General features: G+C 34.4%; 3 protein-coding genes across 6 annotated transcripts in view; 2 read left to right on the top strand and 1 right to left on the bottom strand.

Moving 5' to 3' along the window:
* LOC129566649 (FERM domain-containing protein 5) overlaps positions 1-7,764 on the top strand; it is a 76,593-nt gene extending 68,829 nt beyond the window's left edge. The window contains exons 5-10 of the mRNA XM_055442747.1: positions 3,838-4,050; positions 4,155-4,324; positions 4,479-4,567; positions 4,678-4,895; positions 5,069-5,185; positions 5,283-7,764. Of these exons, the coding sequence (XP_055298722.1) occupies positions 3,838-4,050; positions 4,155-4,324; positions 4,479-4,567; positions 4,678-4,895; positions 5,069-5,185; positions 5,283-5,719 (1,244 nt within the window). The 3' untranslated portion in view covers positions 5,720-7,764. The remainder of the gene's footprint in view (positions 1-3,837; positions 4,051-4,154; positions 4,325-4,478; positions 4,568-4,677; positions 4,896-5,068; positions 5,186-5,282) is intronic.
* Positions 2,472-3,804, bottom strand: LOC129566650 (uncharacterized). Its single transcript, XM_055442748.1, has 4 exons — positions 3,512-3,804; positions 3,252-3,410; positions 2,961-3,122; positions 2,472-2,881 (listed from the first exon to the last, which is right to left on the bottom strand). The coding sequence occupies exons 1-4, from the start codon at positions 3,599-3,601 to the stop codon at positions 2,657-2,659; spliced, it is 636 nt and encodes a 211-aa protein (XP_055298723.1). The 5' UTR covers positions 3,602-3,804; the 3' UTR covers positions 2,472-2,656.
* A 1,584-nt stretch (positions 7,765-9,348) lies between the features above and the next one.
* LOC129566615 (uncharacterized) lies at positions 9,349-11,488 on the top strand. Of its 4 annotated transcripts, none has more exons than XM_055442695.1 (4): positions 9,349-9,489; positions 9,894-9,975; positions 10,973-11,127; positions 11,227-11,488. In XM_055442695.1, exons 2-4 carry the CDS (start codon positions 9,909-9,911, stop codon positions 11,329-11,331), a joined length of 327 nt encoding a protein of 108 aa, XP_055298670.1. In that variant the 5' UTR covers positions 9,349-9,489; positions 9,894-9,908; the 3' UTR covers positions 11,332-11,488. The 4 variants fall into 4 exon arrangements, with proteins under 4 accessions (XP_055298670.1, XP_055298671.1, XP_055298673.1 ...); XM_055442696.1 differs by having other exon boundaries at positions 9,410-9,549; XM_055442698.1 differs by having other exon boundaries at positions 9,413-9,511; positions 9,895-9,975.
* Positions 11,489-11,579: the final 91 nt, after the last annotated feature.

Raw genomic sequence — 11,579 nt, 5'->3', positions numbered from 1 at the left:
ACATACCGATGTTACACTTTAAAAAAATCTTTTTTGTTGTTACACTTTGAAAAAATTCGATTGTGTTGTTTCATTTCAATAAATTTTTTATTTTTGTTTCACTTATATGTGTTGTGAATAGAAGTTGCGTTTTCATTCTCGGACATTCAAATAAACAATCAATATTTGAGTTTCTTGTTATGTAATTTCTCCTCGCATGGTTTTTTTGATGGTCGTTTCAAACATGAAACAGAACAACAGGTGTTTTTTGTGGCGAACGTTGGCAATTGGTTTGAATAGTTTGAATACTGAAATCCAATTATAGCCAGAAATGGGCAAATAGCCAAGAGTACTTAAATCCATTGTCGCATTTACCAATCGAAGTGGTGTTGTTTTAAGCGGGCACCTGGGTCTGGGATGTGTGTGCGCTAATATGTCATTCCATAGTGGATTCGACTGAGCTATCAGTTTACAAAGATCCGGAATTGTGATTGAACTAAAATTCTCACAATTGTCCATGCGAAAATTGCATCTCTTCGCAGTAGCCTGGAGCTGTCATGAAGGAAAATAACAAACAACCAATTGGAAATTCGAATTAATGTATGAAACAAGTACCTCAATAGGACCGGAAAGGGCTGATGCCAACGTAAATTCTCCATTTACCACGTATTTATTTTGAACCACTCGAATTATGCTGACATTTAAAAGTATTGAATTGTTTGGATGTTCAGGACACTGAGCATAGCGATTCACTTGTATTGTGTAGGGTATGAATGGGCCGCAATCGATGTAAACAATGGTAAATCGCAAATATAAAGCGAGAATAAAAAGAAACTTTACTTTCATTTTCAAAGAAACCACTTCGTTTGATTTACTATTGACTACTGTGACTTGATTTGAATTTGTGATGATTTAATTCCAAATTGAATATTTGAAATTCGATAATGTATTCAAAATTTGTTATTGTCACAATCATTTCCGCTAGAAGATGGTCGTCCCAGATTTGAAGAGAATTTGATTCCACAGTCAGCAGATCTGTTATGATAAACGTAGATAGGATCTCGATACTCGAGCGTTCAATCCATTCGGAGTGGAAAAATAGTTTGAATGCAGTTAATGACCCTTGAAAAGCTGATGACATTGACGGTGATAAATGCGCATTGAATTAACTAGAACACAGTCGCCCGTATGAAGACTTTCATAATACACTGAATGAAATTTTCCGTGGTATTTTAATGATTTGATAAATTGTTGGCACTAATTAATATATCGATTAACATAAATCACTTGAGCTCATGGTAAATATGGTGCTGATCAAGAGGGGAGACACGAAACTTAAATGAGTAAAATTAGAACATTATTCAACGATAATAGGAAAAATTGAAGAAATTAGTGAGTTTGGTTTGCCAATGTTAACACTTATGGACGTATTGCTTATTGTTTACAAAATAATCCCGTTAGTTCTTACATAAGCGTTATATTGACAGTGTGATACAGTGCTCACGCTCTGCAACCGATTTCAATAGAAATAATAGCACAATATTAGCACTTTTGCACCAAAACTAGAAAAATTAGAGGACATAAAGCAAAAATATATAAAATTGAATGCAAGGTGCGGAAATAGTACGAAATTTCAAAATTGCCGCGTATTTTAGTTAGAAAATAAACTCCACTTTACATTGATTTGCTATATACCTCAGTGGCGCTAGTATCGTGAATGGGAGAAATTGACAGCTCTTCTTCCGAAACATGATTGAATGTAACTAGACTCTACTAGAATTTGTGTCTCGCCCCTAGGTGCTGATTGATGTGGTAGATTGAATGAATGATTTTGATGATGCATTCTAATATAAGGTCACCATCGATTTAACAGAATTGTCGAGACATTTTTTCGATCTGAATTTTCGACCTAGTAATTTATGTTGAATGTATGGATAGTTTGAAATAGTCTTGTCAATCATATGAAGTCTTCGTAGCTTTTGAATGCATGACAAAAATCCGAAATTGAATAGGTAATTCTTGTGATAATAGCTTTATTTGGCTAAGAAATCATAGTTAATGAATGAGACTATTTGAATGCTTTGAGGCAAGAAGGTCATTACCATTAATATTTTCATGTTATCATTGATGAGCAGGGCAACCAAAAATATTTATTTAAATACAAAAAATTCAAATAAATATTTTAGCATTTTCTGACGGTAAATAAATATTTCGCCATTTTTGAGTTTTTCGAAAATATTCCAAGGTTTTGGCATTTTTTCGTAAATATTTTCAGTTGAATATTTTACGACTTTTATTTTTTCTAAAATTTGTGATTAGAAAATCGAACTTTATTCAAATTTTCAATACTTTTCAAAAATATGTTCGAAAAAAATTTCGTAAATTTGGCGATATTTAGCTTTATCGTAAATATTTCAACAATTTTATCGTGAATATTACGTAAATATTTCGCCGTTTTATCGTGCATAAATAAATAAATATTTCGAGTTTTTTCATAAATATTTTTGGTTGCCTTGTTGATGAGTCATCAGTATGCTCCCTAATAAATGTCTAACAAAAATATCACACCAAGAAAATCATCAAAGCAATACATTTATTTTGCGAAAAATGTGCAAAGCTCAAAATTTATTCATTTTTGTGTATGTGTGTGTGTGAAAAGTAACAAAAAATCAACACCTTAACCTTTTATAGCATGAGTTTGAGGTGCGCTAATTGTGCCTCCCAATGATTTGGCTTGCGTGATTGTCACCTCAACGGCTAGGCAAATTAAAAGACGTTTTCTTCGTTCCGTCTCGTGTGGATAGTCGAAAAATGATAAATTCACCAGAATTTTTCCCGGTTCAGTTGGTGTGCGTGTAATAATGCCCAAGTCAAAAAAACTATTCTCCACGTGATACACTCCCTGCAAGTTAATTGGCCTTTTCAATCAATGGATGGTTTATGAAATTATTTGCACGTATATTAAAACTAAAATAAATTACCGCTTTCAACGGGCAAGTTAACGGCGGCTGCAGTGTTTTAACCACCGATGACCACAATGTGTTTGGGCTATTCAGATTCTTGCACACATTCGGTGTGGCTAACGTATCTAAATCATCACATTTGAATCGGCTAAATGAACATTTTGTCAAATTCATTTTGAACTGAAGAAAAAAAGAAATAAATGGTAAAGAGTTGCCAAAACGACGTTTTGATCATTATTCGATATTAAGCCGATTCTTCCGATTGAACCGACTTCTGTTTTCAAACGGAATTCATATAATATATCTTACATAAATATGATTATCGATATCGCTTAAGATTCGAATAGTCGCGTTTAATGCATATTTCTGTCGTTCGGGCTGCGTTATATCAAAAACATCGATAACTATGGGACTGTCTTCATCGATGGGGCATTGTTTTATATTTTCCACTTTCAAATCTTTTGGACGCTGAAATGCAAAAAAAGAACAGATGATTTGATATGGAAATTTTCCATTAAAATGAAAAAAAAAAATTCGTTCAATTTGAAATAGATGTGGTATTAAATTACCAAATTCCATGCGTAATTACTCCAATTCAGCATGGATATGAAAATGGTAAAAATGAGAAGTCTTTTGCCAATGGCGATCTTTGTTTCCATTCTGTTCTGTCTGATATGTCCAATGTGACTGACACCAGGCAAATCGAAAATGGAATGGCAAACGGGTTACCATCAATTTTAATCTGTCCAATTTTTGAAATAAATAACTGTTCGCGACAATTATTCAAGGCAGCGGTCTGAAAACACGAAAATACTCACAATTACTGCTGAATTTATCAATATTTTCTCATCACGACCATCAAAATCACTGAAACCATCTTGTATTTTTGTTACAGAGGAACTGGGCGACTACAATCCGGATGTCCATGTTGGCGACTATGTAACGTCGCTGAAACTTGCACTGCGTCAAACCGATCAATTGGAACGAAAAGTCATTGAGTTGCACAAAAAACGGGAGCCCGGTCAGGATGTTCAAATTGCGATTGATGAGTTTTTGTCAATTGCACGTGGATTGGAAACGTTCGGCATTGATCCGCATCCGGTGAAAGGTAGGTGGATTCCGTACATATGAATTTCATATTATGAAATATGCATCCATACGTGTCGAGTAGGTGGTTTTGTGACTCATTTTCTTTTCTTTTCTCCCTGAAAGATCATCGTGGCACACAGATTTATCTAGGCATCAATCACACGGGAATAAGTACATTTGCATCAGGGAAACGTGTGCAACATTTTCGATGGCCCGAAGTGCACAAGCTCAATTACGAAGGCAAAATGTTCATTGCCCACCTCAGTTATACGGACCGCGAAAGTAGAGAGCCGGTGCGTCATTCGCTATAAAAATCGATGTTTAAATGCGCGTGAAGGGCACGCCCTTTACGTGCACAACACATATTACGTTTGAATAAAAGTCATTGCTCTGTGAATTAAATCGATATGAAATGATATTCTGTTTGGTTTTTCTTTGTAATTGTAGAAAAAACATACAGTCGGCTTCAAGTGTCCTAGTGGAGCCGCTTGTCGTTACGTGTGGCGATGTGCAATCGAACAAATGCTTTTCTTTACGTAAGTTTACTCGAACTTTCTTAGGAATATTTTTCTTTTTTTCCCCATTTTAAAATGTCAACAAGTTCATTAAAAAGCAATTAAGAGGTAATGGATTATCATTTCTGCAGGTTGCCAAATAGTCAGCATGCTTCAGTTATGAGTGGTGGTGGTTTTATACGTGGCACCAAATTCCGTTACACTGGCCGCACCGAGAGAGAAATTCTCACGGAAAGTTTAAACGCCTTAAGACAACAACATTTGTTAAACAATACCAGCCCGAGTAAACGGAAAGCCAACAGTGTTCCAGCTACACCATCCAGTCCTCAGGGTGATTTAGCCGAAATGCGTATGTACAATCATGATTTCATATAGAATGTTTCCTATTCATTGCCGATTAGGCTCAATTATTTGGGGATTTAATTGATTTTGGGGAAAATTTAAAGAACTTTGGTTGAAAATGAACATTGAAAGGGCATCAATGCAATGGAATGTAAAAAAAAAATGCTCATTGTTCTGCAGGTTATAGCAGTTTGCCGCGGTCAACGATGTCTGAACCGATGGGTTGTGATCGGTTTTGCCAAGATACCACTATACCATGCTTGGAAACGGTGAATGAAGAAGCCAGACGACAAACAGGTACAATGATTTACATCTTTTTGATACATGACACTCAAATAGATATTACCAAACTCACATCGACGCCATTGATTTCTCCCGTTTTTTTTCTCTCCAGACAATGGCGATCTACCTGATTATTACTTCCGCGACTCATTTGAGCATTCGTCATCCGAGAGTGGTTACACAACAAATTATGATGCAATGCGTATGGGGCCAAATCGATTAAACCAAAATCACAGTACCACCGATAATTTTACATTTCATATGCATCAACAACACAACAACAACACATCGAGCTCAACGGCGATGGCAAACCAACAGAACGCCATCAACAGCGCTAAAAATATGAAAAAGTTTTCCATTTTACATGCATTTATACCCTCATTCATATTTGTTATTGTTGTACTAGTGTTTGCGACGGTATTCATTTTAGAATCGGATTCGGACAATTTTGTAACATTTAAATCATTGCCGGAAATGATGAGCCTAAATTATCAGTACTATCAGCCGTTCAAAGATTTTCTACTACGTCGAATGGGACTGAAGAGTTGAGTTCATCGTTCTGAAAAAATCGAAATTGGGTTTTGGTTTGATTTTTCCAGATAAAATTCACTTGCCCTTTTCTTCAATCAAATTTCAACTACACTTTCCACCGACCATAAATACCAAGATTATTTCACTTCTTTGCATGATCTCAATAAAATTAGAAGTTTTTTTAGTCGTCGCTTCAATAGAATCAAAATAGCATAGAGCAAATTTATTTCAGAATTTGAGTTGATTTCCCTCATTTTTTTTCTTCACCGTTTTGATTCAAATTACATTCAATTTACCAAAATCTTTATAGAAAAACTCAAATATTTCGTCCAAAAACCGACGATGGACCGTTGACTTATGCAAATCGATAAGATTTCACGCAACTTTTGTGATTCGCCAATATGCTACAAAGAAAAAAGACAGAAAATTGAAAACACAATGACAAAATAGAGGCATCGTAAAATGTTTAACACAAACAAAAAAAAATATTTAAAGCTTTCATCGAATTACTCAACTAATCGAATAACATTTAGAGTGCTTATATACGTCCGTTAATTGCTTAAACATTAGTGGTAAGCTTGGAGAGAAGTTTTTGTAACAACATATGCCACCCATCCTAACCTAGACACATTTTTTGAACGACCATTTATGAATTTGTACAGACACCAGAGAAGCATTTTGCAAACATTGAATGCAATTCAATAGCCGATTGATTTTTCAACTCCCTTTTGTGATAAAGGAGACAACATTTTTAAGCTATAGATTACAATCACCAATCATTTTTGTTATATATTCAAGAAAAAAGGGAGTATTTGGATAAATGTACTATTGAAATTGTCAATTTTCCAACAACAAAAAAAAACAATAAACGATTTAAATATGTTTAGCTGGTTAGGTGAAGCGCATCAAATCCACTTGCAACATTTTATACTCGAATGTTTATACATTTACAGAGAGAAAAACCAACAAACTTAGATAAAAACAAAAATAATAACGTTAGCTGGTTTAGGTTTTAGCCGCAGGTTTTTATAGATGGAAAAGCAGAAGTATATAATTGAAATAGGCAAAATTCAAACATAAATTTACGATAGACAGCATAGGATATTCCTTGTCTGCGTATTTCAGTTTTTTTAGCCTTTTTGATCCTGCAATCCTCCTTTTTCCTCACCTTCTCAATTCTATCTACCTCATTTCAACATTTTAATTACTTTGCCATATTTTGTGTTATATAAACAACTTTAAAATGATTTTGCAGAAGAAACTGAATTGTAGTTAATTGAATAGCCTTAGGCTTAGTTCAAATTTATTCGCTATTTTCGGTCAAAATTTTACGTTTGGCACACGGTTTATGAAAATTAACGCTTGCGTTTCGGTCTGCGCGCGGATTTCTTAATGAATAAACAAAGTTAGAATCCCAAAGATGTCAACAGTTCAAAACATTTCAGATTCAACATTCACACATTTTCCAAACATTTCGAAACGGGTTTTTCATAAAAATGATAAACAAAAATGTGTCATAAAAATGCTTGTTTTTAGATTTCAACACATATTCGTCGACATTTTTCGAAATTTATGCAATGATACCTATGTATTCGAATAATGAGCTGATAACATGGACGTTTTACTTCACGTTCCATCCTCATAAACTGTAATTCAAATCATTATTGCAAACTCAGAATATTCATTGACAAATTATATAACAATTTAATATGCAATTTTTATATAGATTAATAATATTTTCTATATATACAAAAACAGTCTATGTAACAAAAGGATAGAACAGAAAAAAGACACTCTCAATTACGAAGAAAATGAAATTTTTGGCAGCAAAACAAGAAAAACAGCACAATTATATTACAATTAAAATTTGCAGCATCTTTGACGATCATGACAAAAGCAATTCTAACATGTAGGACATTTTAAATTCACTCAAAACTGTGAATGGTATTTAAAGCGTAAAAGGAACAGTAAGGAGGAAAAAATGATCAGCAATTGTAGTTTAGCGACAAATTTTATGGAATGAAATAAATTGCAAATGATACGAATTCTTTTTTTAATTTAAATGTTCAAAGTGTTTTATTTCTATGAATGGAATTTCCGTCTGGTTTTCTTTATCTGCATGGAATTGGTCATATGTGTATGTTTATTTCCGTATTTCATTTTTTTCTTGATAAGAAAATGCGAGAATATTTATCGCTTGTTTTGAACAGTGTTAAGAGACGGAATGGTGAGAAACGCTTTCTTTGAAATGACGAATATAATGCGATGCTAAACTTAGAGCTAAATCAATTAGATTATCGATGTGATTCCATTGGATTTTACAGGAAGACATAAAAACCATTTCACAAACAGAGTGTAAGACAATTTGTTTGCCAATTAATTTCTAATATGATTGAATGGCCAAGAACACCCAAGAAAATGGCATATTAATCAATGAGAAAGTCCCGAGTAAGTAACTCACTCATACACATAGCGATGGTGTGGTGCACCTTAAGCTATGGATATACTGAACACGAACAGCAAATTTACACGATGCAATGACCGATGAAACATTGGCTATGAGGAACAAAATATTGAATCATACCTGTCCGTCATTACGTAGCCCATGGTAATATTTTTGAGGTCAATAGCATTTGCACCGCATTGCAAATGGATGGAATTCGATTCGACTGGCAAGCCATTCCCTAATAAAAATTTCATTTCCATCGATTGCAGCACGTTCTTCAGGTCAAATTTTCTCAATCAACTGTGTGAATGCCCTCGATCTCAATTGACACCTATCAAATTGATCATCAAGGTATCGGTGAAAACTGTAAATTGGAATTGTGTATCTGATAATCTCTCCAAATCGAATCAAAGTAAAAAAAAAACTTTTCTTAAATAATGATCAACAAAACACAGAACATAATACATCATGATCCACACTCAATGCAGCTAACGGTATATTACCTTTTACTCTTGATCTCAGCCTGTAATCGAAGTAAGTAGAGATGTGGTTGGTAAGTAGGCGAGTGTCAAAAACTTATTAAAAAAATGCCACGCACCCTAACCACACTCAACGCAAATCCAATTCGTGGTACTCATGAGTGCCGTTCGAAATGATTGTAATGATTGGAACGAAATTGCGCGCATAATAATGAATACAATGGTAAGCAAAGAAATCAATTGCGTTGTTGGAGTTGGTGTTGAATCAACACTGTTTTGATTCTCCTGTGTTGATTGTACTGCGATCTCTTTCTTCACGTTTTCCATCGTCAAAAGAGTTCACCTTTCAAAATGTGTAATAGTTTTTTTTATTGAAATACTCAAAGACTATGATTCGCACGAGCTACATTATAATTTATGAGGTTAATGATTTAGAATAATTGCATTTAATTAGCGAGCGATTAAATCATTGGTTGGTAAGTAGGAAATTAGCGATTTAAAATTGTCAGATGAAGTTATCGACGGACGGCAATTTGCAGTAAATGATCTATGAAATAGAAGAAACGCTGTCGATTCTACTGCTGATTATACCCGATGGTCACATTGGTCGTTTACAAGTTCATGCAGAAAACCAGCTTAAGCCGAGAGTGTTCTTTGTTGTGTATGAAACGTACAACCATCAATCGTCATCGTCATTAGTAGTGGAATGAAATTCGCAGAGATCGAGTTCAGTGACGGGCTGTTGGATATAAAGAGCTGTGCATAAAAATCAGAATCTTAGTTCTATTCAAGCAGTGGCATCATCGACTTCGTCAAGAAGACAATTCTCTCTCGCTTCACAATTCGGTAGCATAAAACAGAAGGTGCGAAGCAAGCAAGCAAAAATAAAGAGCCATACATAAACAGATTAAAACGAAAAACAGGTTCAATAAATTCATTTGGCTCTAGTGCACTCTATACACACACTCTGTTGTGCCTTTCTTTCATTTCTGCATCTAAATCACGTATGCAGAAGCCGACCCAGTCGTTCGTGATCTTGAACTTCGGATAAACTACAAAACGCACAAGAGAAACAAAAAAAACATAACGAAAGAAATATTCCAGTTGCAAGAAGTTAAAGAACAGATGTGCGCAGCAGAGTCCAACTCGTTCCCATAAATAAAAACTTGAAATTAAAAAAAAAAAAACAGAAAAAAACCTGTTGAACATTTTATTGGTGTTTTGTTTGTTAATTAGTGATTAATTCTTTTCGTTTCATTGAAAGTAGAACACTGCAAAGAAAATGTCGAAGTTGATGCTTTTTGGATGCTCTCTTCTCTTCGTATTCGCTATTTTAGTGAATGATTGTGGTAAGTCATTCGTTTGGATTGTATTAATAGCGGCATTTCAATGAGTCGTTCTAACGCGCTATTGTTGTGAATTTATACATTTTTTATTGCTTTTGTTTTGCATACATTTGATTGATATTCATTTGGATTTGGCGGACATTCAATTTTTTTCCCAATCCTTTAATGCGTTTAAAAGAGATGATTCATCAATCAAGCTCAATGCTGATGTAATTAATTTAAGACATTACTCAGCAAATTTCATATTTTTGTGTCGTTCAAGTTCAAGACAAAAACTTTAAGCTGACCCAAGTTAATTTAGAATATACTACGATGAAGTAAGCGCATGACCAAAATGACGCGAGATTGTACGGACAAACGGACATAGCATTCAATGACTAACATTTATTGAATCAACGAGCCAATTCACCAAAATGCCAATTCGACTTTAATCTTCTCCGCTTGTTTTTGTACACTTCAATTCGATATCATATTTCATTCACACAACTTATACATACAATGTTGAGTCAGCGCGTGCGCACCCGAGAAAGATAAAATTGATAACGAGTAAAAATGTGAAATTGAGTACAGAACCAATTACTATCGTTAAAAGTCGATGCTCTTAATGTGTTTGATCGTGTGATAGCTTTTACTCGCGCTTGTCGTTTAGTGGGACAACTGACACATTATTGGTCACACAGCGCACTTTCAAGATATTGCCGAAGGTTGCTCTCGCTAGAAAATGATTTAAAAGCGTTTTACCATAATATCATGAATCAAAAAGGTTGTTCATTTAGGTTCTTTACACATGATTATGGATGTTTAACTAGAAATTGATGCTTCGCATGCGAACGTAGTGAAAGAGCCGGAAGAGAAAAAAAAAACAACAACATTTTCATTTTAGCTTTAAAAAGAAAAACTATTTTGCATTTAAGAATCTCTCTTCATGCAGAGAGGGAGATAGAGAGGGAGAGAGAGAGAGAAAAGAAATAATGGCAATTTACTTTCTATATTCTTTTAGATTCGTATCCATATCAGTTTTTGCCGATGAAAGAAGGCTATGTGCCAGTGTACATTCGCTTGGGCGAACAACCGTTGAACGATATCAACCCAGAGCTGGCCGTTGCTTTTCACGAAGTCGCCGTTAATGGACGACAATTAAAGTCGAATGATGAAGTAAGCCATAAATTATGACTCATATGACAAACAATAAACCGCACCGCTAACCGCAATTATAACAACATGAAATTCATTTTTATTTTGCTTCGTTTTCAGTTTAACGAGCCCCAAGACGTTAAAGTGCCACAATTGGAGAAAAAAGTCGACACCGACCCGAAGATAGAACACGTTGAACCACAACCGGTTGAACATAAAGTTTGATAATATTTTGCCAGAAATTCGCAATTAGCCTGTCAATTTCGTATTCTAAGTAAACAAAAAAAGAAGAAAATACAGAGTATTCATTTAGTTCCTCCATTATGATCGACGCATGTCTTACAATACACAACTTACGAAATAAACTTTAGTGATAAAAACATTTTTATAACATCGTTTCATTTCGATAAATTAGGCATTATCTCTAGATAAGCATAACAGCTTTCTTCATGGATGTTTTGTTTAACTAATGA

Source organism: Sitodiplosis mosellana, unplaced genomic scaffold (genome assembly GCF_009176505.1).
Source record: "Sitodiplosis mosellana isolate CC-2019 unplaced genomic scaffold, AAFC_SMos_1.0 Smas_scaffold_4, whole genome shotgun sequence".
Taxonomy (NCBI): Eukaryota; Metazoa; Arthropoda; class Insecta; order Diptera; family Cecidomyiidae; genus Sitodiplosis; species Sitodiplosis mosellana.
The sequence above is the reverse complement of the archived record's forward strand: the minus strand, read 5'-3'. Positions and strand labels throughout refer to the sequence as shown.